At 34.7% G+C, this 26,609-nt stretch overlaps 1 protein-coding gene across 6 annotated transcripts in view; it reads right to left on the bottom strand.

Annotated features, from left to right (window-relative positions):
- The window catches only part of arnt2 (aryl-hydrocarbon receptor nuclear translocator 2), a 179,285-nt gene that overhangs the window by 24,730 nt on the left and 127,946 nt on the right, over positions 1 to 26,609 (bottom strand). For 4 of the 6 annotated variants that reach the window (XM_009302938.5, XM_009302939.5, XM_009302940.5 and 1 more), the window contains 4 exon segments: positions 11,077 to 11,152; positions 7,262 to 7,385; positions 5,488 to 5,587; positions 1,602 to 1,743 (listed from right to left, as the gene is read on the bottom strand). In XM_009302938.5, coding sequence (XP_009301213.1) covers positions 1,602 to 1,743; positions 5,488 to 5,587; positions 7,262 to 7,385; positions 11,077 to 11,152 — 442 coding nt within the window. 6 annotated transcript variants of the gene reach the window in all.

The following is a 26,609-nucleotide window of genomic DNA, read 5'->3' as shown; positions in this document are numbered from 1 at the left end:
AAGACTTTGAACTGGGGATGGTTGTTGGTGTCAGACGGGCTGGTCTGAGTATTTCAGAAACTGCTGATCTACTGAGATCTTTACACACAACCATCTCTAGGGTTTACAGAGCATGGCCTAAAAAAACAAAAATATTCAGTGACCAATGGGCCCAAAGTGTGCTAAGAAAACATCCCCCACACCATTACACCACCACCGCCAGCCTGAAACATTGATACAAGCCAGGATGGATTCATGCTTTCATATTGTTGATGCCAAATTCTGACCATACCATCCGAATGTTGCAGCAGAAATCGAGACTCATCAAACCAGGCAACGTTTTCCCAATCTTCTATTGTAGCCTAACGAATTGTAGCCTCAGTTTCCTGTTCTTAGCTCACATCAGTGGCACCCGGTGTGGTCTTCTGCTGCTGTAGACAATCTGCCTCAAGGTGTTGGACGTGTTGTGCATTCAGAGATGCTCTTCTGCAGACTTCAGTTGTAACGAGTGCTTATTTGAGCTTCTGTTGCCTTTCTTTCAGCTGGAACCAGTCTGGTCGTTCTCCTCTGACCTCTGGCATCAACAAGGCATTTGCGCCCACAGAACTGCCGCTCACTGGATATTTTCACTTAGAGACCATTCTCTTTAAACCCCAGAGATGGTTGGGCGTGAAAATCCCAGTAGATCAGCAGTTTCTGAAATACTCAGACCAGCCCATCTAGCACCAACAACAATGCCACGTTCAAAGTCACTTAAATCCCCTTTCTTCCTCATCCTGATGGTCAGTTTGAACTGCAGCAGATCGTCTTGATCATGTCTACATGCCTAAATGCATTGAGTTGCTGCCATTTGATTGGCTGATTAGAAACTTGCATTAACAAGCAGTTGTGCCTAATAAAGTGGCTGGTTAGTTTATATATTCACATTTACTTTTTAAACAACTAAAGAAAAAAACACAAAAGACTCATATGATGCCATTATTTATCATATATTAAGTAACATTTTAATTAATTTATCCATCTACAAGTTCATCCATCTTAGCCCTCGTGTGAAAGTAATTCTTCTTCAAATATTTCCCAAGTGCTGTTTAATGGAGTTTTTTCAGCACATTTTTAAACACAATAGTTCCAAGAACTATTTTTTTTAAATGAAAATCAATTCAAATGTAAAAATGCCTTTGACTGTATATCTCTACTCTCTTCTCTAATCTCTTCTGACACGATCAAACCTTAAACTATTAGAAAATGCTTGGCTGGATTCAACAGTGATCATATAAAGGACATCCTCGGCCTTCAAAACAAGCTGTTTATAAAGAAAATCATGATGAATCTTAACTGACTGAGAAAATAATACAGTAGTCAACATTTAAAGTGAATCAAAAAGTTTTTCGAAATTGTCAAAACAAGAATGGACATTGCTGAATTGTTTGAGACATTCTTGATGTAATGGTTTGATCCACTGCAAATGTTGACTACTATATATGAACGGTACAGTATTTCTCCTGAAGTGCCTTACATTATGCAGTTATTAGTGGCGTAGTGGACGTTGGAGGTGTTCATTTTGTTAATTTAATTAAATTGAAGCTAATGGAGAAGAGGGATGCAGGAGGAATCGCTCTCACCTGGCCGGAAAATGGAGGTCTGTTCCCGCTCCAGGACACCTGTCCCGTATTGATCTGCCGGGAAATCTGGCTGAGGTTCTGTCCAGCTGAACCTGCTGTGGACTGGATGTCATTCACACCCGGGACGTGGATCACAGAAGAGCTGAAACACATTAAGAGAGCAAATTCAAGGCTTTTACACACCAGACACACATTTCTGACACAATCAAATGTTAAACGATTAGAAAAAAAATTATGGGAAACGTTTTCTGACTCGCTCCTCCAAAACACCCCAAAATGGCTCAATAATATTTGGTTCTGATGACTTTGCGGGCCATAGGAGATGTTCACCTACACTTCCATGTTTATCAAACTACTCTTTTTCCAGGCTTGCTGTGTGCATTGGTGCATTATCATACTGATGCAAGATACCACCTTCAGGATACAATGTTTGGGTGTACATGGTCCACCAGAATTAGGGGTGTCAAAATTAATCGTTTCTTCGATGCACCGCGATGCAGACGCAGACAATTCGGTATCGGTTCAGTAATAATCATAACCAGCTATTACTGACGTCATGTACCTCATATGCGCTTTGTCGCGAGGGAGACAATCGCGAGTATTTACAACGCTCTAACTACTTAATACTCATGAATTGTGCACAATTTCACTGTGTGTGTTTGAGAATGAAAGTAGCCTACTCCATTTCTCTCTCTCTCTCTCTCTCTCTCTCTCTCTCTCTCTCTCTCTCTCTCTTTCTCTCTCTCCTCTCGCTCACTCTCGCTCTGTCTCGCTCTGTCTCTCTCTCTCTTTCTCACACACACACAGTGGCCTATTTGACCTGCTGGCGTGGCTTTTCTTTTCCTCTCGGCTGTTTTACAGCGTTACTTTTGGATACAGAAACGAGCGCGTGTATGCAGAGTTTTCTCCACCGTGTCTATCATACATCAGCTGTGAGATCGCCGCTGCCGCCTGCTGCTTATCATTCATCTGAAGAGCGCAGCGCGAAAGAGCCAATCGCAACCGTTTTTGTTGAGGGTGTAACCAATCAAAGGGGTTAAAGAGAACTAGACAAGGATCAGAAATTGAGCTGGATATTTATATTTTATTTGTTTATATTATTTGCTAAAAGCTCGTTTTTTTTTAAGTTACAGTTTATATATCTGACTGTTTGTATTAAATGACACAATTGTATTACAAATAATAGCCTATATAAATATAAATATATTCATACATTTTAATACAAGAGCTGCTGCTGTGAAGAAAATATAAAAGCATCGTCAATGCACCGTGATGCACCGAAATATCGAATTGAACCGAATCGACGGCATGATAATCGTAACCGAACCAGACCGTGAGACTAGTGTAGGTTCACAGCTCTAACCAGAATAGTTTGGTAGTCTTTGGCAGTGACGTACTCATCTAACACAAGTATTGGACCTAGGGAATGCCATGATATTGCAGCCCAAACCATCGCTTCACTCTTGGCATGCAACAGTCTGGGTGGTGAGCTTCTTTGGGGCTTCTCCAAACGGTAACTCTCCCGGATGTAGGAAAGACAGTGAAGGTTGACTCATCAAAGAACAACACATTACATTGTCCACAGCCCAAGATTTCCACTGCTTGCACCACTGAAACTGACGTTTGCTATAGGCACGAGTGACCAAAGGTTTGGCCATAACAACCCGGCCATGTGTATTGACCCTGAGGACCTCCCGACTAACAGTTTTGGTGGAAACAGGGAAGTTGAGGAGCACATTTAATTCTGCAGTGAGGTGGGCAGCTGTGGTTTTATGTTTTTTGGATACAATGCATTTCACACAGCTTCCTCTTTTTCCACAGTGGCTCCTTTTGGATGTGATTTGACCTTCTAGGTGGTTTTCTGACATTACGCTGGATACCATGTCTCTTGATACATCACAAAGACTTGCTTTCTTGGTCACAGATGCGCCAGCAAGATGCGCACCAACAACTTGTCCTCTTTTAAACTCTGAAATGTCCCCTATAATGTGGCATTTCCCTACGGTACAGCCGCGGGAATGCAGACCTCTAGTTCACCCAAACAGATTTCTTGTGGCGCGGGAATAAATTTCAGAATAAAACGCGATATCGGTAGGTACCAGGGCTTAACATTAACTTTTTTGACCACCAGCCACTGTGGCTAGTAGTTTTCCAACATTACTAGCCACTCGCCATTTTCACTAGCCAAAATTTTATTGTTGAGAAAATATATTTTATACACATAAATATGACTTTGACATGCTAAAATTATTTCATTTAGAGTTTGCGTTTTCTCAACATGTCTCCTCGTTCATTTAACTTTTTGTGTGTCATGTATGAGCTTGCTCAATAATCATGAGCAAATGGGTCAGGGTTTCATATATTACAATTAGTTTTCATAATTTTCACAGCCCAAAATGGAAGGATTTACCCAATTTATCTCTGACCACACCATAAATAAACAGTTAATTATTTCTTAGCCACAAATTTTAAATGTGTGAAAACATGCAAAATATAGCTGAATACTGTACTTTTTATTTAACAAAACATATGCACAGTCGTGTATTCTGGCTAAAGGTCAGATCACCAGTTAACTACACATAAATGGGGAGTTATTCTCCCATTAAAGCATTGTTATTGTAAAAAAATAATAATCAAACCATATTAATGCAAAAGAAAGCAGGTAAAAACATACTGTGTGATAATGAAAGGATGATCACACACACGCATGGTTAATGATAGACCCAAAAATTATCTTTTCAAAGAATGGTTAAACCGAAAGCAACTGGCGCTGCTTACAATAAGTCAACTCTGGAACTCTGGAAAGCAGCAAGACTGTAGGTAGGTGCACGTTCCTCCCTTTTTGTTTAGTCTATTTGAAAGAGAATCGATCGCATCAGTTTCTAGACACAGTTGCTTCACAAAAGGAAACGGGAGCGCGCACGCCTTATAAACAGTCGCGCGCATCACCTCAGCTGTTAGTGCGAGTGATTATCCTCTCATTCGGTTCACCTGCTTTGCTCGAGCGAAGTTGCGAATGCAATTATTTTTGTCAGTCGTGTTGCTTCTTGATCGCCTGTGCATGCATATTAGACCATCCTTATTGTCGAACCCTGCTTTTAAGAATTATTATCTGGGAAAATTATTTTCAACCAGCCAAAGTGGCTAGTGGGAGTGTCTGTCTTAACCCCCACCGCCGAAATCTACCCGCATTTGGCGGGTGTTAATGTAAAGCCCTGGTAGGTACCCCTGGTGTGATTTGACCAGGAGCGGGCGGTCTAAAACAATAGCGCTCTTGAGAGATAGCTAGAGAGAGAGAGAGAGAGCATGCACGCATCTGCCGTTTTGCTGTGTGTCACTTGTAATAGGTTGTCTGGACTCTGTAGCATCCAGCCAGGGGTTTTTTAGGAGACATATTTAATCGCTATACATTTGACTTTCTTCGTTGGTCCAATATGTACCTGCTGTGTGTACAGAAATAATGCTGATATGATATATGTAACACAATCTGTAGTTGGCAAACATATTGAGTGGATATGTTTGTAAATCTGACTTTGAAAGAGGTAGTGCCTCACCAACCACAAACCTCACCAAACGTCACTGCTTAAGGCAGCACTCATGTCTCATCACAAAGAGGCAAACAAAACTGACATTTAGCCTGCAATCCTTGCACAACCTACGCATTTATCTGTTATCTCTCTCTCTTTTGGTAGTGCCTAATTTAAATGTGAGATTTTGGAAACCAGATCTAAATTTAGGCAGAAACTGTCGGGTTGTGTAGAAAACGGGGAGGGTCGGGCAGCGGGTGAACAAAGGATGAATATACAGCGGGAGCAGTCGGGTGTGGAATAAAACCTGATGGGATCGGGACTAAAAATTCAGTCCCGCACAGATTTTGAATGTGTACCTGAAGCTCTTTCCGGAGTGTCCTGGCTGAAACGGGCTGCCCTGAGAATACAACTGCTGCCCGCCAGAGGTGGATGAGGGAACCATCATCTTCTTTTCAGCTGAACACACATAAAAACACACAAAACATCATCATCGAGAAGCTCAAATATGACAGAGAAACATCACATTACAGCTTTATCTTTGGGATCACACAGAGGAGACAATAAATTTGTAAAATAAACTAATTTTACAAATACTACAATCTACATGATTTGACAAGAATAAAGACAAAAATAGAGGACGTATATACAGTTAGGTCCATAAATATTGGGAAAATACTGGCATAATGAGGGAATAACACACACCTGACCATCGAACAGCTTAGAAGCCAACTGTCCCGTTACTTTTGGCCCCTTAACAAGTAAGAGGCACATATGCAAACTGTTGTAATTCCTACATTGTTCACCTGATTTGGATTTAAATCCCCTCAAATTAAAGCTGACAGACTGCAGTCTTTCATTTCATTTCATTTTCAGTCTTTTCATTTCAAATCTATTGTGTTGTTGTATAGAGCCTAAAATGTTAGAATTTTGTTGATGTCCCAATATTTATGGACCTAACTGTATATAAAATTCGATTTTGTTTCTTTTGTAAATGTAATAAAATAATTTAATATTTCAGTGGGATAATAAAACTGTAAATAAAATTATAGATGTATAATTATTATTTATTATTATTATTATTATTATTATTATTATTATTTTACAGCTTGAATTGCTGTTCAAGTTTTACATAGAAAAATTCATCATATATACAGTTGAAGTCAAAATTATTAGCCCCCTTTGATTTTTTTTTTCTTTTTAAATATTTCCCAAATGATGTTTAACAGAGCAAAGAAATTTTCACAGTATGTCTGATAATGTAGAATAGAACAAAAGCAGTTATTCATTTTTAAACACCATTTTAAGGACAAAATTATTAGTCTCTTTAAACTAAATTTTTTTTCAATCGTCTACAGAACAAACCATTGTCATACAATAACTTGCCTAATTACCCTAACCTGCCTAGTTACCCTAGTTAAGCCTTTAAATGTCACTTTAAGCTGTATAGAAGTGTCTTGAAAAATATCTAGTCAAATATTATTAACTGTCATCATGACAAAGATAAAATAAATCAGTTATTAGATTTGAGTTATTAAAACTATGATTAGAAATGTGTTGAAGAAATTTTCTATCAGTTAAACAGAAACAGGGTGGCTAATAATTCTGACTTCAACTATAATATATATATATATATATATATATATATATATATATATATATATATATATATATATATATATATATATATATATATATATATATATATATATATATATACACACATACACATATAAATTATTTTTTTTGGCAGTGATTTATAGATTTGCATGGGTTTAAAAAAAATTGCACAACAACATATATCTATTTTATTAGCACTGTTATTATTGTAAATAATATAGAGCCCAAACTACAGAGGAATAAGCCAATAACTGGCAAACACTGACACTGAATCAGTGCATAACCAGAAACAACAGACTTTTACAAGCTAGAAACCCTCAGAAGCTCAATCTGACCTATTTTAGTTGGAATTTCTGACTTAATTGTCTTGCAAACTCTTTGTAATAGCAACCAAATGCACCAAACATACAGTGTTTACAGTGTAAATCATGCAGGAATTGTATTTGTGAGACTTTAACTGAATTAGCTGAATCTCCAGTGAATTGCATGTTAAATTTGCGCTGTAGCTCATACATGTAGAGATGCCGGTGTAGATGTCGCTGAATCGTGGGTCTCTCTCCTGTGAAAACAGAGATTCAGTCTTGTCGATGCTTTTGCCGGATTCATGAACACCGGCTGAAACACCGGACACAGGAACCTGCAAGATCAGTAAACACTGTCAGTAAAAATTATGATGATACATGCAAAATGACACATTTAATAAACAAATAAATATAGCCACATTTCTCTTCATGTAAGAAGCCTGAATTACATTTTAAGTAAAATATTAAGCAGCTTTTAAACATTTAATATCATCAGAAATGTCTCTTGATATATCCGAACTTCAATTCATTTCATTTCATTTCAGTTAGTGCAAAATTCAGCAGCCAGAGTTCGTACCAGGTCTAGAAAATATGATCATATCACCCCGATTTTATCCGCCTTACACTGGCTGCCTGTTAAGTTTCGTATAGATTTTAAAATATTGCTTCTTACCTATAAAGCTTTAAATAATCTAGCTCCTGTTTATCTAGCCAACCTCCTGTCTTGCTACAATCCAACTCGCTCTTTAAGATTTCAAAACTCAGGGCTTCTGTTAGTACCCAGAATAGCCAAGTCTACTAAAGGAGGTCGAGCCTTCTCATTTATGGCCCCCTAAACTCTGGAGTAGCCTTCCTGATAATGTCCGAGGCTCAGACATACTCTCTCAGTTTAAAACTGGATTAAAGACCTATCTTTTAAGTAAAGCATGCACACAATAACAACAATAATAATAACAACAACAATGCAAAACGTTTGTCATCAATATTTCACAGTACTTTTAATTATTTTAATAAAAAGTTCAGCTTATTATTTATAAAACTAATTTTAAATATATTTAAAAAAATATATTGTAATAATGTTCTACAATATTCAGGTTTTTACTGTTGTAAATTCAGCCTCGATGTACATAAGTGACCCTAAAATACATAAATAAATAAAATGTTTAGCATTAACTAAAACCAAAGCATATTTTTTCTTACATACATTCAGCAAACTACCAACATGAAGCTAATAAATGCTAAATAAAATAAGATTCACTGTCATCACAAACCCGAACGTACAACAACGGCCCGAAAAAAAGTATAAAATAGCTATGATGATGATGATGATGATAATAATAATAATAAATATTAATATTAATATTAAAACATTAATATTAACAATAATATATTACAATAAACATTACTATTAAAATGATAATAATAATAATAATAATAATACAAAAATGTAATTACAAATAATAGTATTAATCATAACAAATGTAAAAAAAAAGAATTACAAATCTAAAATAGCTACAATAATATTCTACAATATTCATGTTTTTACTGTTGTAAATTCAGCCTTGATGAACATAAGAGACCCTAAAATACATAAATAAATAAAATGTTTAGCATTAACTAAAACCAAAGCATATTTTGTCTTACATACATTCAGCAAACTACCAACATGAAGCTAATAAATGCTAAATAAAATAAAATTCACAGTTATCACAAACCCGAACGTACAACAATGGCCTGAAAAAAGTCCCAGACAGGCGTTAAACTCTGACACAGATGAACACGCTCTGCTTCGTCCCATGTGTACAGTTATTAATCCTCTTTGCTTTATTAAGACTGACTCCAGTGACCCCGTTAATATAAACAGCGTATGATATAACAAAACATTATCACCTATGACTCAAAGCAAATCTGTGTCAGGCTGTAAAAAGCTGTTCAGCAATGAGGCCAAATTCTATAATATCTGTGTGACTTCATCTCGCAGTTATGTCCTATTTTTACACACACACATACGCACACACAGTTAACACTTTACAGACCGTTATGACTACAACAATGCAGTTTCTCCACTGCCTTAATCAGTCATTTATTTACTTATGTAAATGTGTGTAAACATTTAAAATGGATTTTGCTGCTTGTTCAACTTACTTATTCAAAATGAGTTGAAACCGCACAATTCTCAAGATGTTTTGGGACACTTTTTTATGTCCAATACACTTAAATATGTAATTTTGATAAATTTGCAAATGTAAATTTGTGTTGGGACCATACCTGCCAACATTTGCCTCTAAAATCTAGGAGAACGGGGAGGTGGGGGGGGGGGGGGGGGTCAAGGGGTGCTTTGATAACTGAATAACACAGCTGAGAACCGGGTAAGTAACTGTACTATGAACTGGGTTTTGGGCGGCCGCTGCGATCGGATACTAATGTGACAGTCGTGAGGTTTGGTTAACCAGTGTCCACTAGATGGAGGTGTTCCATGATCTGGTATTTTTCTGGAGTTTTGAACAGGTGCGGTGTTTTGCCATGATTGACGTTTGGACCAGGTGTGGAGTGTTACTTGTGATGTGCGTTTGGATAAAAACCGAGAGAACAGGACTGCGGGTGTTCATCCTTCCCTCTTCAGTTTTGGAGTTTTGTTGTTTTCTTTTATTTATATTCATGTATCATTTCACTTAATTTTTGATTAAATATATTTAAGTTGATTTGATTTTCTGGTTTGGATCTTTATTTGGTTTTGTTGCTACTTTCTTGAGCCAGGAGGTTGTAACACTAAACAGTACCAAAGCTGGCGACCCAGGGATGTTACAGATTGTACCAAAAAGCTAAGGACCGGGGGGATGAGGGGTGTAAAATTATGGGAGTTTTCCGGGAGAAATAACAAAACGGGAGGGTGGCGGGAGATGGGTCTAAAATACAGGAGACTCCTGTGAAAAACGGGAGTGCTGATAGGTATGATTGGGACAACAAGAAGAAACTGTGTGGAAGCCTGCATTTTTTTAGTGCAGGGCCAGATAGTATCTGCAGACAATTTACACTCAAGAAAATGATGTTTGCCCTTTGTACAAACTACTTTTTGAATAAATTCCTGAGCATTTTTAGGGACAACTTAATTTTTTATGTTTATTTAAACTCATAAATACTAATAATTTAATTTAATTCCTTCATGTATGTAAATTTACAACATTTGTATTTTCATTTTAGATATATTATCGAATAACATGCATAGGGTTTAAGTACAATATAGTTTGTAACTTTTTTTATATAATAATATAGTATTTTGATTTGAATATGTCTTTTTCAAAATAACTTAAATGATTTAAGCAAAGAGTGAAAAATTAAAGAGGATCTGAATACTTTCCGTACCCACTATATATGTCAGGGGTGTCCAAAGTCGGTCATGGAGGGCCGGTGTCCTCCTGACTTTAGCTCCAATTTGTTTCAACACACCTGCCTGGACGTTTCTAGTATACAAAGCTTGATTAGCTTGTTCATGTGTGTTTGATTAGGGTTGGAGCTAAACTCTCCAGGACACCGGCCCTCCAGGACAGAGTATGGACACCCCTGGTATATGTGATATAAATATAAATAAACATTTTCTTTAAGATATGCATGTATGTGTGTATTTATATATGTTTAGAGTACACACACATATATTATGTCAAAACAAACTTTTATTTTGTATTTAATTAATTAAAGTAAATTATATTAGTGATATAAAGATGACAAACTTCTGAGTGAAACTTAATAAAGCACTTCAGGTTAACTCCATTAAGTCTTCTGAACTATTAAAAAGCACGTCTAGAGGATTCATTTGTCCTCCAGGATCTTGATTGGCTGATTTTCATCTTGCAGTATAAATGTTAAACAGGCTGAGCTTTGACATTGGTTTAAGAAGGACGTGCAAATGCAGTAAAGGAGCATGAATTAAACCTGCTCCATGAGCTAAACAGGGCAATAATGCATCTGTGAGGTCAGCTGAGGAAATGACGGTGTGTGTTTATGAGAAAAAAGTGTGTTTTTACGCACCTGCGACAGGTCATACGCAGTGAGTCCGTCTCTCTGGTGAACCTCCAGCTCGGCCTGCTGTTGCTGCTGGAGCTGCCTGCATGAACAAAACACACACATTAACACCTGCTGTTAGATTACACACACCACATATCTATACACTGATTCAGTTTAGAACAGATGAGCCATATGCAAAACACTTCAAAGTGTATGCTTTAGCTTACATTTATTTTAGCCAAAATCACTTATTGGGATGTATGTAAAAAGTTTTGTTAAACTAATGCTCATGAAGGAAAAATAAAAATTAATAAATATTATTATGAAGTTCAATAACAACAAAAACAACAACAGAAAAATTTAAATTTAAATAATAATTAAAAATATTTTGATTTTTAAAATATATTTTTATTAATACAGACTACAAAATATAAACAGACAATTACTATGTTTTATATAAAATACTACTCAAAGACAACAATAAATTAAATGTTAAATTAAATAATTATATTACATATTACATTAATATCAAAATGCCAATATCATTAATAATCATAAATGTAATTTCAAATAATATTAATAATAATAATTTGTTCACGATTATTTTTTTACTTTTGTTATTGTTATTAAATTTACAAATATAAAATAATCATTAATATTATGATGATGATGATGATGATTATAAATGAAATATTAACAACATTTAAAATTGTAAAATGATTTTTAATGAATATAATTAAACAAATATTGCAATAATAATAACATTACTAATAAATGTAAGATATATTACATTAAATGTTAATATTAAAATGCTTAATAATAATAATAATAATAATAATAATAATAATAATAATAATAATACTGACCATTAATACATGTAATTACAAATATTAATTGTAATAATCATAACAAGTAAGAAAATCCATTTTTTACACAAAATAGCTATTATGATGATTATACTAGTATAATGATAATAATAATAATAATAAATAATAATAATAACATGAAATGAAAACATAAAAATGTAAAAAACATGAATATTCACAACAATATATTATATAAAGTTCCTATTAAATTATGATGATAATAATAATAATAATAATAAATATTATTAAAATAATCATAACAAATGTAAGAAAATATAATTACTGCAAGTATAAAATAGCTATGATGATGATGATGATAATAATAAATATTAATATTTATATTAATATTAAAACATTAATATTAACAATAATGTATTACAATAAACATTACTATTAAAATAATAATAATAATAATAATAATACAAAAATGTAATTACAAATAATAGTATTAATCATAACACATGTAAAAAAGAATTACAAATATAAAATAGCTACTGAGAATGATATTAATATTATTATTAGTTTAAATAAAAACATTAATATTAAGAACAATATATTACATTAAATTTTACTATTAAAATAATAATAATAAGGATACTAATTACAAATATTAATATTAATAATCTATAGAATTACTATTACAAACATAAATAGGGATTATGAAGGTATTAATAATAATAACAGTAATAGTAATAGCAACAACAATAATAATAAAAACATCATTAGTAACAACAACAACAACAACAACAATAACAATACTACTACTACTACTACTACTATTAATAATAATAATAATAATAATAATAATAATGTTTATAATAATAACAGTAACAACTACAACAACAATAATAATAAATGTAAGTAAATATAATTATTGCAACATTGTAAATATAAAACAGCTATTATTATTATTATTATTATATTCAATATTAATACTTTGATATTAACAGTAATCATGCTTTTGAGCTGAACTGAAATTCCCTTCAGAGAAGCAAAGCTCTTTCACTATCAAACCTGAGCTTCAAATATACCTGCAAATGAAAAAGGAGGCGCTTTCCTTATCTGAAGCGAAGCATATAACCTCAAATAAAAGAAAGAAAAAACCCTATTAAATCAAGAGCTGGTGGGAAATTGCCCATGAAAGCACACATGGAGGCAGACATTAGTGCTCTGAAATGCGCGCACACACACACACACACACATATTCTGGGATCAGACGAGGCCACCTGGACCAGCAGAGGAATGAGATGGATTAAACCCAAAACACTGAACTGTGCTTGAACTGAGAGGACAGAAAGAGCGAAGGGGGAAAAAAAAAAGCAAAACAGGGCGAAAAACATCCAAGCGTCCGTCCAAGTTTCCAGAAGAAGCCCAACTCTCCCTCTGCAATCAATGTAATACCGCTCTGAATATGAAGGAGGAATTATTTCCAGGCAGAGGAAATAATCATGTGACCATAATCTGATTTGAGTCACCTGTGCATGAGCGGACTTTATTTTGTATTATTAATCAGTCCCTTGGTGAGAGATATTGAACGATGGACATCTAATAACAATAGTAATAGTAAAAGACAGAATGATGGATTGGATCAGAGATGCCCAAACTAGGGCCTTTGGGTCAAAGTTGGTCCATGGTAACCTTTAGGGCAGTGGTTCTCAAACTGTAGTACATGTACCACTAGTGGTACGCGGGCTTACTTCTAGTGGTACGCAGAGGAATCACTGAGTAATGAATTTGATGCATACAAAAACACCAATGTTATCAGCATTTGACTGTTCTCTAAAGCCTACGATCAAAGCGCTGTGCATAAAATGTTTCCTTTAGTGCATCGCGTCATCCGCTGCTAAAAATCGATTTAATTGGCGCAAAACTAGGTGCGTGGTGCTTGCAGAGCAGATACTTGCTAGAGCAGTGGTCTCAAACCCTCGGGCCACAGACCGGCACCAGTCTATAGATCAATTGGTACCAGGTCGCACAAAATTTTTTTTTATATTAAAATATTATATTTTATATTATATTATTTTTAATTTAAAAATTAATTATTTCTGTTTTATTTATTATCCGAGTCTGAACAATCATTTATTTTGAAAAAAAAACTTTTATTTTGAAAATGACAGTATTTTCTTGTTACATCTTGGTCACTTGAGTGCCAAAATTTAACCCACAGGCTAGCAAAAGAGTAAGAACTGCAGCACAACACGCTTGCGTATTCCAGGTGTACCCAGTTGAAAACATCTTAGCTTTTTAGGATGCCGTACAACGAGTCACGTGACATGAACCGACTGATCAGCTTCATATTTTGTATGGAATATAATTTCGTTGAATGAATAGGTCTCTGCCTCCTTTTCGAACTCTTCAGTGCTGTAGCTGCTTAATTTGGTAGCCAACTACAGTACTTTATTTCAATACTGGTGATGATGGTGGTACTTGGAGAGACAATTTTTTTCTGAGGTGATACTTGGTGAAAAAAAGTTCGAGAACCACTGCTTTAGGGCATGGCAACCCCCCACCTCACCTGAAAAGAAAGGGAGAAGGATAGGGAAGGTTTGGGCAAATCGGGCAAAATAGAAATTGTCAATTCTAATTTAATATAACTTTGTTTGCTTGTTTAATTGTTGAGCAACAAAAAATGCTACAAGAAATTAAACGTTAGAGTCAAATGTTCTGTTTTTAAGATTGTTAAAATGTAAATACTGTTACTTGATAGATAGCAGACAAAGCACAAGACATTGGCAGTGAACTCAATTGGGTTCTAAATAGGACTGTTTATGTTTTTGTAAAAATATAAATAAGTTTATATTGATAATATTAATAAATTTGTAAGAACTTAATTTAAAAATGTATATACACAACAGTTCTCTCTGATTCTCGAATCTGATTGGCTGATAGCCAAGCAATATTCTGCACTCGTACAGCTCGTCATCCTTGTGTATTACTCTGCCCACATAGTGACAGCAGATCAATAAACTCAGTACAGTTTGACAAATATTACAGCTGTTGGACAACATAATGTACTGTAGAGGCATTTTTAGGCGAGAATTAGTTGTTTAGATTGTAACTATGCAGTTTATTTATAAGGACAGTCCTTTTTTGAAATAATTATAATTTTGGAGATTCAGCTCATTGGCGGCTATCAGCCTGTCATGGTAAACAGAGCAAAGACGGTTGAAGTTTCGCCACAAGACGGCGACAGACCACAAAATAAGTCCTTTGAGGAGAAAAACTGCATACACTTCAACCTACAGCTGATTAAATCATTATAAAACAGGTAAATGACATTTTAAGTCGATCTCTCTCTTTGTATGCTGTAGAGCTGTATTTATATTTATACATTGTATTCTGGAAGTGTTTGCTTTGCTTTAGCTTTTTCAAGGTTAATTGTTGTGATCTCCTGATTCCAACAGAGAAATACTGGGAAATCTCTGCAGACTGATGGCATTTCATGCTGTTCAGCCTTATAATCTTAAAATGTGAGCAAAATCTGCTGTTTTGTCTTCACTTTAGACATTACGCTAGAGAATCATTTAAATACTAGCTCTAAAATGGCGTGTTTTTGAGCAATGGTTTCTGCTATTCTGACAGTCAGCTGTAGATGTGAATGAGCAGCGGAAGTAGCTCCTTGTAAAAAAGCATTTAAGGCACTTCGTGTTTGATTTTCTTTTTGATATACACGATTATGCCGTCGAACTGTTGGAGTAGTGTGATAAGGCTGTATATCATCACTGGTGAAACACTAAGGCACTCGGCTCTAATAAAATATTAATAAAATAGGCCCTAAAAATAGCAATTAACCAAGAAAACTTTAATGTAATACAGTTTGGTATATTTACCTTTGGCCTGCCAACCTCAATAAAGTTTGGTTTTTGGCCCTTCATAAGAAAAAGTTTGGGCACCCCTGGATTAAAATTTTCTCCGGATGTTGGTAACAACCAAAAAAATCCATTTATACAAACAAAACAAATCTAATTAGTTTACAAATGAAGTTATGTGTAGTAAAATGACGCAGAAAAAAATTATTGAACACATGAAGAAAGGGAGATGTAGAAGAGCAGTGAAAGCCCAGACAGCAGCTGAAATCTCAGTGTTCTTTAGCAATCCTCTGCCCTTCCTCAGTGTAAATTAATATTAGCTGCTTCAGTCCAACATCTACATTAGCAGGATAATGAAGATGAAACCAGAGTGGACATTTCTGCAAGACGATGATCCAAAACACAGCCAAGAAAACTCTTTTAGAAAATTAAAATCAAGCTGTAGAATGGCCCAGCCAATCACTTGAGCTGAATCCAATAGAGAATACAAATTAAAGATCAGATTAGATAAACATGCATGCATGACTTCATTCTCCACATGAAAGGCGTCTTTTAAGCTGCTGCAATGTTTGTATTGTTTGGGTCTTTACCAAAGTCTAGTTCAATTCCATGTCAAAAGGTCCTTTAGAAATATTTTTCATTCATTCATTCTCATTCGGCCAGAAAAGAAACAATTGTTTAATGATTTTTTTTCCATATAAATAAATAAATGTATGGCAAAATCTAAACTGTGATATGTGAGCAAACCCTTACTTCCTTAATAATGATGCATATAATAACAGAACAAATTCAAAAACATAAAAATGAATGGCAAAACATTCCATTATCCGAGTTTCCACAAACTGATCTCTCACAATCAACTCAATGCAGCTCGAAATGTGAAGAGCGAATACATTTTCATCTGTGCATGGGGAAATCATGCGAAAGTGCAAATGTGTGATGCTGCTGACTGAGAGGAGTCTCTGAGGACGAGAGAGAGGCAGCAGATCCTTCACACACTCACTGTTGTCATCGTAACACAGAGGAGAGAGCGAGTGAATGACGCTAAACTGGACATGCAGAGAGAGACTGACTGATAGAAACGAGATGAGCAAAGAAACACTGAGACTGAGACAGAACAACATGCATTGATTTCCTGAAGCTCAGCGGCTCCACTGAAAAATACAGAGAACGGAGTCTAGAGATACATCCCAAATCGCATCACTATTCTATTACATTTGGTAGTAAACGTAGTGTAATCACAGTGAAGAATAAAGATTTTTGCACACTGAATTATTTGTATGTGCATAGTCGCATTGTATTTGATCAGTAAAGACAGGTGATTTTTCAGGTGTTTAAATGGCTCATTTATTGTGCAAAAATGTTAAATAAATATGTTAATAAAGTTTATTTTAATTTATTCAAAATTAAATAACAATAAAAAAGTAAAACAAACACACACACACAAAAAAGTATGCATAGCAAACACATAAATATCTTGGTAATTTATAAATACATTTGTGTTTAATTGTGCAACTCAAATTAAAATCAACCAATCAAATCAATCAATCAAATATTTTAAATAAAACACACACACAAACAAAACACAAAAACTAAACAAAACACAAAACAAATCACAAAAAAACACAACAAAAAACAACAAAACAAAAAACAAAACACAAAAAAAAAAAAAAACCCAAAACCAAGCAAAGCAAAAACAAAAAACTACAAAAAAAAAAAAAAGAGAAAAAGAAACAAAACAAAATAAAACAAAACAATAGCTTGATAATTTATGAAAACTTTATGTTCAATTGTGGAACTCAAAAAAAGAAATCAATCAATCAATCAAGTCTTATTCTGATCAAGAAAAACACACAAACATAACAAAACAAACGCAGATAAATATCTTTGTATTTACAAAATAAAATAAAAAACACTTTATTAATTAATCAATCAAATACAATAAAAAAGCAAAACATACAAACACACAACCAAAATAAATGCAAACAAAACTAAATAAAACAAAATAATGCATGACAAACACAGAAATATCTTTGTAATGTGTGTATACACAGTAATGTGTAATACTTTTTTTATTTAATTTTGCACCACAATTTAAAATAAATCAAACAATAAAATATAAAATTAAAAAAGCAAAACAAAATAAATCTACACAAATGCAAAAACTAAACAAAACCAAACAAAAACACAAAAACAAAAACAAACAAAAAACAACCAAAACCGAAAAAAAACACCAAAAAAAAAACACACAGAACAAAAAAACAAAACAAAAAACTAAAATAAAAAACACAAAACCAAAGAACAAAATAAAATAAAATAAAATAAAATAAAATAAAATAACAACACAACACAACACAACAAAACACAACAAAACACAACAAAACACAACAAAACAAAACAAAACAAAACAACAAAATAAAATAAAACCAAACCAAAGAACAAAACAAAACAAAACAAAACAAAACAAAACAAAACAAAACAAAACAAAACAAAACAAAACAAAACAAAACAAAAAACAAAACGTGCATGCAAACACAGTCAAACAACATACTGGAAATATACCAGTAGAATTGCACTGCTTTATAATTAGTATTAATTGATATTAATAAGCACAACATCTAAAACAAACCTAAAGCATGTCATACAGATATAAAACACAAGCAAACAGCACACTCAGTGTTTCAATGTTTGAGACAGTAAAACAGCTTAACAGAAGTACAGATGATGGAGATGTGTGCTGAAACTGGACCACACACTGAAACACGACTTCACTTTCCTTTTATTTAAATCTTTAAAACAAGACTGACTGGATCTCAATCTCTACTATAGATTGCATCTGGATCAGTCTCAGCAGACTTTGGCAAACCACTTTAGTTTTGGATCTGAAAAGTTTTCAATTTTGGAACTTTTTTTTTTCCCCCACGCAAAACTGTATTTATGATTTCACTTGAGCCAAATTCCATGTGCATTTGTCTTTTTCTGCTGTGCACTCCTTAGCGCAGCAAAAGAACATCAGGTTGCAGTAATACATCAGCACTCATATTAAAGTATCAAATGCTATCTCTCTCTTTCGCTATAAAAAGAAAACTAATAAAAGATTCTTAAGGGAAAAAAGCATGTATTCAGCAGATTCTCTTTATCTGATCCGTGTGTCTGTCTGGCGCCAGGAAGAAAACATCCAAAGTTTTGTTTCAGAATAGCTAATGATCTGTGTGTTTGTTGGGAGGATGTAAAAGCTCATGTTTTTCTGTCTGTAGACTGATATCTTGGTGTTGTTGTGGTGTGACATTACGGTTAAATGAGGAAACACGAAAGGATCTATCTTAACAATATAGCACAAAGTATAAAGTGCATGATGCAAAAGCATTAAGAGCGTGTCTGAATACACCTTTGCTATATTAAAAGGGGTGGTCCACAGTGTATTTTTAAGGCTTGGTTGTGTTTATAAGATGCAAAGCAATGTGCGCTCATGCATCACTTGTAAAAAAATAACATTATTTTTTCATACATCTTTGATTATATATACAGCTACTCAGCTAACATGAAATCGACGTCATATGTTCTAGTTCCTCTAAAAGGCCCACCCTCAAGAGGCTATGATTGGTCAACTAACAATGTGCTGTGATTCACAAATTGGCTCCACGCCACGCCACTACAAGTGCGTGCATTGCGTTGTGTAAATACAGTCAGTCAGAGCAGCTGTTAGCAGCATTATCTGCTTGAATCAGACAGAAAAATGAAGAGCACACAACTGTACTTCACGCCTGCTCTCGGAAAGAAAATCTGACAAGTGTCTTTCACATATATTGGGGTTATAAGCATGTGTAAGTAGTACAGAACATTGTCATATCTTTAGCGAGTTGGTCATTTGAGATGTAGAATGCAGGTAAAGCAGCCACATAGAGAGGCGGTGCAGCTCTTCCTGTTGTTTACATCCTTGTTTACATCCTCACCACAACATATCGTAATGCTAGAGACAATGCTTTTTATAGATCAATTGGTAACACTTTACAATAAGGTTCATTAGTTAATGCATTTACTAACATGAACTAATCATGAACAACACATTTACAGCATTTATTAATCATAATTGGACATTTACTAATGCATTATTAACATTCAAGTCCATGCTTGCTAACATTAGTTAATGCACCATGAGTTAACATGAACTAACAATGAACTACTGTATTTTCGTTAACTAACGTTAACTAACAGGAACAAATACTGTAGTAAATGTATTGTTCATTGTTTGTTCATGTTAGTAAATGCATTAATTAACATTAACTAATGAACCTTATTGTAAAGTGTGAGTGATCAATTTTAACAAATAAAAACACTTGCAGGTTGTGGCTCACAATCCACAGCTTCATCTGTTGGAGGAGTTTTTAGCCGTATCCAGCACTAAAATAGGAGAGATTCTGGAAGCTATCCTTTGTCAAATGCTAGCTATATATATTTTTTATAATTTCCTAGAACATAACTAAAATGAAACTGTCAGCACTTCTGTCTTTGTCTCGTGTCGTTTGGAATCTCAAAAACCGAAACAGAAGAAGCTCTGTGGAAATAGCAGCGTTTGGACGGCATTTTAGGTTTCTCTGCTTTAAAATTACAGCGCCTCTGGCCACGTCCCTTCACTGCGCAGGGTGTGTGCGCATGGTGAATGTGCGTATTCTGAAGCATTTGTGATCTCACTAGGGTGTGTTTTGAGCATAACCTGTGTTAAACCAATCAGAGTCTCATCTCACATTCCCTTTAAGAGTCAGTTGTGTCGCGCCATGGCACATTTGCTATTTAAAGAAAACTGCTAAAGACCAAACAAGTGCCTCCGTTCAGCCTCTTTGCTTTACTTCTTTACTTATGAGCACTAAGGAAACGGTGTTGTACTCACTCCACTAGATTTTTTTCAAAACTATTTCTAAATTCAGTTCTAATTTCCAGAAAACTAATAAATTATCAATAATAACGACGAAGTGTGCTCAAACAACTGAGTTATATATCCAAACACACGTCCTATTTTTATGCCCCATATGGTGATGCAGACATCTCCAAAACTGACAGGTGGACAAATCTAAACTTGTTTTTATTATAACAAATATAAATATGCATATAATAAATAATACTGCTAATAATAATGACATTATACAAATGCAGATTGTCATGAATAAACTAAAAAAAGCCCCCAGAGATGACAAAGGCATGGAGGTAGGGGTTTTTATATTTATGTAGAAAGTAATAATTTTGTAACATTTTAATCCTTAATTTTTTTTCACATGTCAAGATATTTGTGTGTTGCTCTACATCCTGTGTGTATTAGGTAATGTGTACGTGTTTGGACCTGCATAGGCACAAAACTAACTCACTCTCCACTGGATTTTAGAGCAGCTTTTAGTCGGTCAATGGTGCGATCTACTTCAGTTCCTCAAAACAGCAACATGCCAACAATGCGCCTTAACACACCTCCTTTTCACATCAGCACACCTAAGAGTAAACAAAGCGATGCAAATGGATTTGCTATTTAAACAACGTGGTGCAAAATGTGCAAATCACAGTTGTGCCGGTCTGAAAAAAGCAACAAATCATGCCAAACACGTCTTGCCCCTTAGTGCGCTGGGTGTATGAAAGAGCCCAAACTTTAGAAGATTCAAAACCCCAGATGAACTCAAAGATTCACCACAGTGTCTTCAGAAACACTCTTTCTAAAACAGTAAAAGTGTGCACAAACACACACACACAAACAAACAAGTGCATGCACACAGCAGCGTGAAGATCTGGAGCGACACCAGGGAATGTAAATCATGTCTAAACTCTCATTTTCTAAAACAGTTGCACACAAGCATTCACACAAACACACTCACCCAAACACACACAAACACACTCACACAAACATTCACACAAACACACTCACACAAACACACACACTCACACAAACACAGACAAACAGCATTCTGCAGATCTGGAGCGACACCGGGGAAAGTACATCATGTCTAAACTCTCATTTTCTAAAACAGTTGCACACACACTCACACAAATACGCTCACAAAAACACAAACAAACATTAGTGTGCAGATCTGGAGTGACACAAGGGAAAGTAAATCAAGTCTAAACCAATGACTGTAAAAAATATGGACGACGCGACAGCCCCTTTTCCCATTGAACGCCTTGAGGGCAAAACGCCTGCTTGACGGGCACAAACTGTCGCAAAAGACTGCTGAAATTGGAGCCAGACATGCGCAGAAGGACTGTCTGATGGAGCCAGAGGAGGAGCCGCGAAAATGAGCGGAGTCGAGCTTCCAACCAAACGCTTTATGTAAAATCAACCACGCTCCCCGAACTTCTCAGCATGCGTTTGCTTTCATATCAACACAAATGGATGTAATAACGTTAACAAATATGAGGGTTTTATATATTTAATCGCGCCAGCTCCGGGCCGCAGCGCACATATCCTACTCGCGGCGTCGCGGGCTGATTCCGGCTCGCATGCAGCAGCGCCGGCTCGCTCGGCCGCAGCATCTGGCTCGATTGACTTGGGCTGGAATCGGGCAGTGAGTCCAGGCATCCGGAGTAGGTCCAGCAGAGGTAGTCAGTCTGAGCTCTAAGGGATAAGTCTCCGGCAGGCGAGAATCTAGCTGGAACTGGCCCGAGTGTATTTTGCTATCTGGGTGGCTAGGCGTGTATCAGCAAACTAATAAAGCCCGAAAAAGTCCTGACCTTAGCGAATAAACAGTGTTCCACCAGGATCATGTATGTCAGAAACTGTAGTTTACTGCTGAACTCATTTTGTCATGGTAAAATAACACAGAAATCGAATAATAACACTTCAGTCTCCTGCCGAAGCTCAGACGTGCTGCTTTGAGAAACTGTCAATCACAACTGTCAATCACGATGACACGCCCAGCATTAAATTACTGCTAAAAACAAACTGTTTACAAAAATGAAGATCTGCACCTATTTCAGCACAATAACCAGTGCCTTAATCGACCAGAACCATCTTTCGGGACATTTTATTGCAAGTGTAATAATTTTTTTTATTTGGGCTCAAGTCTCCTTCATTAACACGGAGGAGGCGGGCTTTATGACTTGTACTGCAGCCAGCCCCCAGGGGGCGATCTAACGGCCGAGACCTTCACTCAAACGCAGGCTTGCGGCACACTTGGTCTAAACTCAGATTGTCTGAAAGAGTAGCTTTAAACAGAGCTCATGTCAGTCTGTAACACTAGGCATTGATGCGGTTCTGTCTCTTATCTTCATGGCCGCCGCTCCGCCTGTCTGTCTGAGGGTGAGTGTTTATCGCTCTCCATGCCCTCTTTCACCCGTAGCATTAATGTCTATCTGCAGGCTCTGTGCCAGGCTGGAGGCTCACCTTGGCACCGCTGCGCATGAATATTCATGCCGGAGGAACCTGCTGCTCTTATTATTTACCCATAATCTCAAAGTCAGTGCGGAGAGAGAATGACACCTAATGTGAAGAGGCTTTGTTTATTTCGGCCCGGTCCTCTGAATCCCTCACGCTGGGATTTCTTGGCCTGCGTACCAGAAAAACTCATTCTCTTAAACGGTATTTGTGTGTCGGCCTCCAGTTCAAATATCTTTAAAGCGAGATGAGTTTACATTTATTAGACATTAAGGGCTTGTTTTTGGAGAATTTGTCTGGTCTTTAGACTGCTTTTCTTCCTCTGGTGGCGAGTTGTTTTTCTTGAATTGTTTTCTGCTTTAGATGTTTCAGACATTAAAATGATAATCCTATCAAGTCCAACACTAAAAGAACACAAGACATTATGTTTTATTATATTTAATTTTATATTCATTGAATTATATTATTGTTTCCATCATTTTAATAATTGTATAATAATAGTACAATGCTTACAATTAATTAGCACTATAAATATCCATCCATCCATCCATCCATTCATCCAGCATTCATCCATGTATCCATAAATTTATTCATCATTCATCCATCCATACATCCATCCAATATATACATTATCCATCAATCCATCTAAACATCCATTCATACATCTCCACAACCATCCATCCAATTTATACATCTATCTATCTATCCAATCTATACATTATCCATCCATCCATCCATCCATCCATCCATCCATCCATCCATTTATTCATCCAATCAATACATCTATCCATCCATACATCAATCAATCCATCCATCCATCAATACATCCATCTATTCTATACAAATATCTCTCCATACTTCCAATTATACATCTATCCATCTATCCATTCATTTATCCATTTATCCATCCAATCAATACGTCTTTCCATCCATACTTCAATCCATGCATCCATCAATCCATCCATCCATCAATAAACTCATTTATTCAAATACATACATCCATCCTTCCACACATTGATCCACACATTGATCCATCCATTAATTTACCCATCCATCAATCTATACATCCATCCATCCATAAATCCATCCATCCATCCGTTCGTCCATCCATCCATCCATCCATCAATTAATCAATCAATCAAATCGATCAATCAGTCCACCAGTTCATCCAATAATTTATCCAAACAATCCATCCATCCATCCATCCATCCATCCATCCATCCAGTAATTTACCCATCCATCAATCAATCTATACATCTATCTATCCATAAATCCATTCATCCACCCACCCACCCATCCATCCATCCAATAATCAATCAATATACCCATACATCCATTCATTTATCCCATTCAATCAATCCATCCATCCCTTAATTTACCCATCCATCAATCTAGAATTCTATCCATCCGTCCACCCATCCATAAATGAATTTTTGCACAACTTTTTAAACTAAAATATCACAAATTACATCTAATAATTTTGTATATGTACTAACAAAACAATATATAGAAATAATAATCAATACTGTTTACCTACACACATTATCATTCAAAATGTGCCATCAGTAAGATTTGTTTTAAAGTAATATAATAATTTAATAAGCAAGTATGCATTAAAGCAATCAAAAGCCCCATTAAAGTCATTTATAATGTTATGAAAGCTTCAATTTTAAATAAATGTTTTTTATATAAATATTTTTTAATTTTTTAAAGTTTACTCTTTTAAAATAAATAGAAAATTCTGTTCTTTTGAACTTGTTTTTAATTAATTACATATATTTTTACAAAAATTTTAAATTCAGGCAGAACAAACTTTTACACAAAAAAAAGAACATATTAAATCATTTTTACCATTCATGTCAATAAGATTTAAGAAAAGTGAAAATACATTACATTTAGAGTTAAAAAGATTATACTTGCTGTAAATAAATACTTTTCTATTTAATGTTTTTTGATTCTTTAATTGTTTCTGCTTTAAAAACAGGAAAATGTGTACAAAAAAACCCACAAACCAGTTAAATTATATTAATAGTGATGTAATAGTGATGTTTCACGAGACAATTTTAAGCAAAAAAGAACACATTAAATCATTTATGTCAATATGATTTTTTTAAAGAAATGCAAAGACATTAAATTAATGAAGTGCATTGATTAAGGGTGACAGTAAAGACATTTATATTATTTCAAAAGATTCCTGTTGAAAATGAATGCTGCTCTTTTAAACATCACAATGACATCATTCTACAAAAATACACAACAAACTCAAACTAGATACAAAGACGCAGCCTCCGTTCGACCATTTATCTGTCTGCAATGCTTTATAAAGATGATTTACAAGCAATTTAATTTCATATTTCACAACATTTCAGGTTGTTGTTTTTTTTATTCTTTGTAAAACTGATAATTTGGTGTTTTTCTCTGCCCCGGGGGTGACTCATTCCAGCATTCTTCCACGTGTCACGGGCTGGGGAGTCTGGGATAGCAGATGCCAAGTGTGATGAATGTCTCCCATATATATTCACATTCTCCCAAAAGTACAAGACACACACAATCACTCAGGTGTTTACACACACCCCCACACACACACGTTCACAAAAGCCAGATATTGTTTGGTTCAGACAGGCCAAAAATGTCTTCTCTGAATAAAAGGTGTGGTTTGCAGTAAATGTGAGCGGGAAGACAAATGTTAAACGGAGCTTTACAAGCAGCAAAAATGAAATGCAATTAATGCTAATTAATATGTTTCTGCAGTTTTGGATCAATAACATTAAACAATCTGGATAAATAAATATGTTTTAGATGGCAAATAATTAGAGAAATATAGATATTAAATAAATCAGAATTATAATCATAAACAAGTTGATATAAAACATAGATCCAGTGAACACAAACAATTAGTGAAAAGTCTGGGGTCAGTAAGATTCTTATTAAAGTAGTTTTATGTGCTCACATATTTGATCAAAACAACAGTAAAAACTGTAATACAGTGACATATTAATGCAACTCAATACAAAATATATGTATTTTTACATTAAATATACAGTAAATGTATTATAAAAACATACTTTTAAATTATACAATTGTATAATACATATGCACACATACATACATACATACATACATACATAAATACATTATATATATATATATATATATATATATATATATATATATATATATATATATATATATATATAGTATTAAAATAGTATTATTTAAATAGTGTTCATTATTCAATAATTAATTTAAATGGTATTATTTATTTAATATTTTATTTATTAACATTTTTAAATACTATTATTAATTAGTAAAATAGTAATATATTTGAAAAATAAGTTTTTTCCTTGTGATGGAAAAACTGAACATCTTGGACGAACAGATTGATGAACAGATTTATATATATATATATATATATAGATCAAAGGATAAATGTATATGGATGGAAGAATAGATAGATGAAAAAAGGAGACAAAGGATGGATGGATGAGTGGACAAATGTATATATGGATGAATGGATAGATAGCGTATAGA

The sequence above is a fragment of the Danio rerio genome, chromosome 7, assembly GCF_049306965.1.
Source record: "Danio rerio strain Tuebingen ecotype United States chromosome 7, GRCz12tu, whole genome shotgun sequence".
In the NCBI taxonomy this organism is placed as follows: Eukaryota; Metazoa; Chordata; class Actinopteri; order Cypriniformes; family Danionidae; genus Danio; species Danio rerio.
The sequence above is the reverse complement of the archived record's forward strand: the minus strand, read 5'-3'. Positions and strand labels throughout refer to the sequence as shown.